At 49.7% G+C, this 2414-nt stretch overlaps 1 protein-coding gene across 1 annotated transcript in view; it reads left to right on the forward strand.

Moving 5' to 3' along the window:
* Positions 1-1787, forward strand: part of efcc1 (EF-hand and coiled-coil domain containing 1) — a 19568-nt gene extending 17781 nt beyond the window's left edge. The window contains exon 3 of the mRNA XM_031901363.1: positions 1215-1787. Within this exon, the coding sequence (XP_031757223.1) occupies positions 1215-1787 (573 nt within the window). The remainder of the gene's footprint in view (positions 1-1214) is intronic.
* The last annotated feature ends 627 nt before the right edge of the window (positions 1788-2414 follow it).

Here is a 2414-nt window from a genome sequence, read left to right on the forward strand (position 1 = left end):
CTGCTTGGTCTCTACTGATAGGTGCTCTCGGATCTGCCGTCTACTGTCTCCATCATGATCCTACTGTCCCGATCTTTCCTACGTGGTACTCTCCATGCTTTGTGGCTACGGTCTCCATTTGCCCTACTGCGTTTGACATCTTGCCGTAAGGCTCTACACATCTGTGGCTGTTTATTCTTCAATACTCTTGATCAATTGTGAAACTCGTCTCTAACTTGTACTCATCTATCTGATCTAAATGCTGTATCCACTCTCAATTGTGCCTAAACTCTGTCTCTATCTTTGTTCCTCATGATATTCCATCGCTGCTCCTATCGTCTCTATCTATGTCCTATCTGTTTTTCTAATACTCGTCTTACTGTCTCCAATCTTGACCCTACTCTCCCCCATCTTGCCTACTCTGTCTCCTCCATATTGTGTGTCCTACTTAGATTCTTCGCGACAGTCTTGCCTCTTGGGGGGGCTGACTGTCCATCTTGCCCTACTGCCCTAGTATTGCCTCCTCTCATCGTGGTGGCCTACTTTGTTACTGTGTCCCGAGGCAGGATCTTGCCCTACTTGCCCATGGTGTGCACCTTGGTGATGCTCCATCGTGCGGCTGCCCATGTAGTCTGTTCCTCTCCAGTTGATTGTAGACCGTTACTGTACCGGTCTTGAGTCCCGCTAGCTGCATGCGTCGTCGTGCCGCTCTTGTGCAGCATGTTTGCATCTGTGTGCCCGTGATGCACTCTCTCATGGTCCCCATTAGACATGTTTTGCTACCATCTGGTGCGGCTACTGTACCTCGATGTTGCGCTACAACTCGCGCGTCTTGCACCTTACATGTCTCATCTAGAAATGCACCTAACTGAGTTCTCCCATGCTCTGCCACTCAGCAATGGTACTTCCAATTCTGTGTGTCGTGGCAACCTGTCTGACTTTCGCATGCTCTCGCCATGCCTTATGCTGTCCTCCAGTCTTGCCGGGCCTATTCTGTGTTCCAGTGGTTATGGAGCACGCCTAATTTTCGTAGAGTGGTGGATATTATTAAAAATCAAGGTAGAGGAGGATATCGAATGTAGCGATTGGACCCTCAGAGCACTATAGGTCGGTTTCAGCAGGGCTCTAGGTCGCCTACATACGCATGGAACGTGTGCTGAGAGGAGGGAACATTCCTCGAGCCAGACCCTTGCAGAACAGGAGTGTGGGACCAGTACGACTGCCGCCCCTCGTAGACAGCGGCCCACGAGGTTGTTGCCCGTTGTTGTGCAAACGTTTGCATCTCAGCCTCTAATCTGGCCAGTGTGGTTGTTAGCACGATTTTGGATGCTAGTCAGGTTTGTATGAGACCCGGACCGCCACCAGCACCTCTCACATGGGATTGGCCTTCATGTTTCCGATCCTGTTCTAGATCTGTAGCTCACAGGTTTACCCAGGCATCCGAGACAAGCCCTTGGAGTGGTTGGTGGTGTTTACTCGGGGAGAGTCTCGATGGCGTCAAGTGGCACGCAGTGCTCGCCATGCAGTCCGTTAAGTATGCGGCGTCAGCAATTAGGGACTCGATCAGTCCACCTATGCAGTCTGACTGGGCAGTCTATCCTGAGTTCTCGTATATTGCAGTCAATGGGCAGTCTATGGGCAGTCTATGGGTATATGGCAGTCAGATAGCATGTGAAGCTCACATGATGGTGGGCAGTGCTAGTGGCAGTCTAGATGCGCTGCGAGTCAAATGCGGCAGTCCTAATGGTTCCAGTGTGCCGACACAGATGCCAAGGCCAGAGGTCATATATGCGGAACGCAGGTTCTGAACGTCATGTGGTGGCTGCTGGTTAACTATCTGGGCTCGTAGGCGAATCTAGGATGGCAGCTATAATGGAGACTCAAGATCAATGAGTATGGATCATGTTCGCATCATGTGTGAGGCGCACGTGTCGGGCATGTTCCTTATACTTGTCATGCGGCCTGTCTGCTTGATTGGCTAGCTGTAATATGGTGCTCTCAGTTACCAGGTGTGGGCTAGGCTCCCTATGTATGCCGATAGTTTTTTATGGGCAGTATCTATCTGCTCTGGGTAGTTACCCTAGGCTATTGCCAAGCAACTATTAGGGGGGCGCTGGTCGGTACTGGGTAGTTGATGGGCAGCTCTTATGAGATGCTGTAAAAAGCTCCTAGGAGGCATTATGCTTTGGTTACACTGACGTGGGGAAATCCCATTAACTAACCCTCAATTGATGAACTAGTAGTTAATTTGTTATGGCTGATAATTCTGTTGAGTATGGATAGCGCTATGGGCAAAGACAGTTAGAAGTGTGCGAAACATGGTTGCGGAAAGGTGAGTTTTAATATCTGCGTATGAGCCATAGACTCTACGACGGGAGTAATTACCCAGATAACTATTAGGCACTCATGAATTTTTTTCCCTAATAGGTCTTGTG

This window comes from Xenopus tropicalis, chromosome 4 (assembly GCF_000004195.4).
Source record: "Xenopus tropicalis strain Nigerian chromosome 4, UCB_Xtro_10.0, whole genome shotgun sequence".
NCBI classification, from domain to species: Eukaryota; Metazoa; Chordata; class Amphibia; order Anura; family Pipidae; genus Xenopus; species Xenopus tropicalis.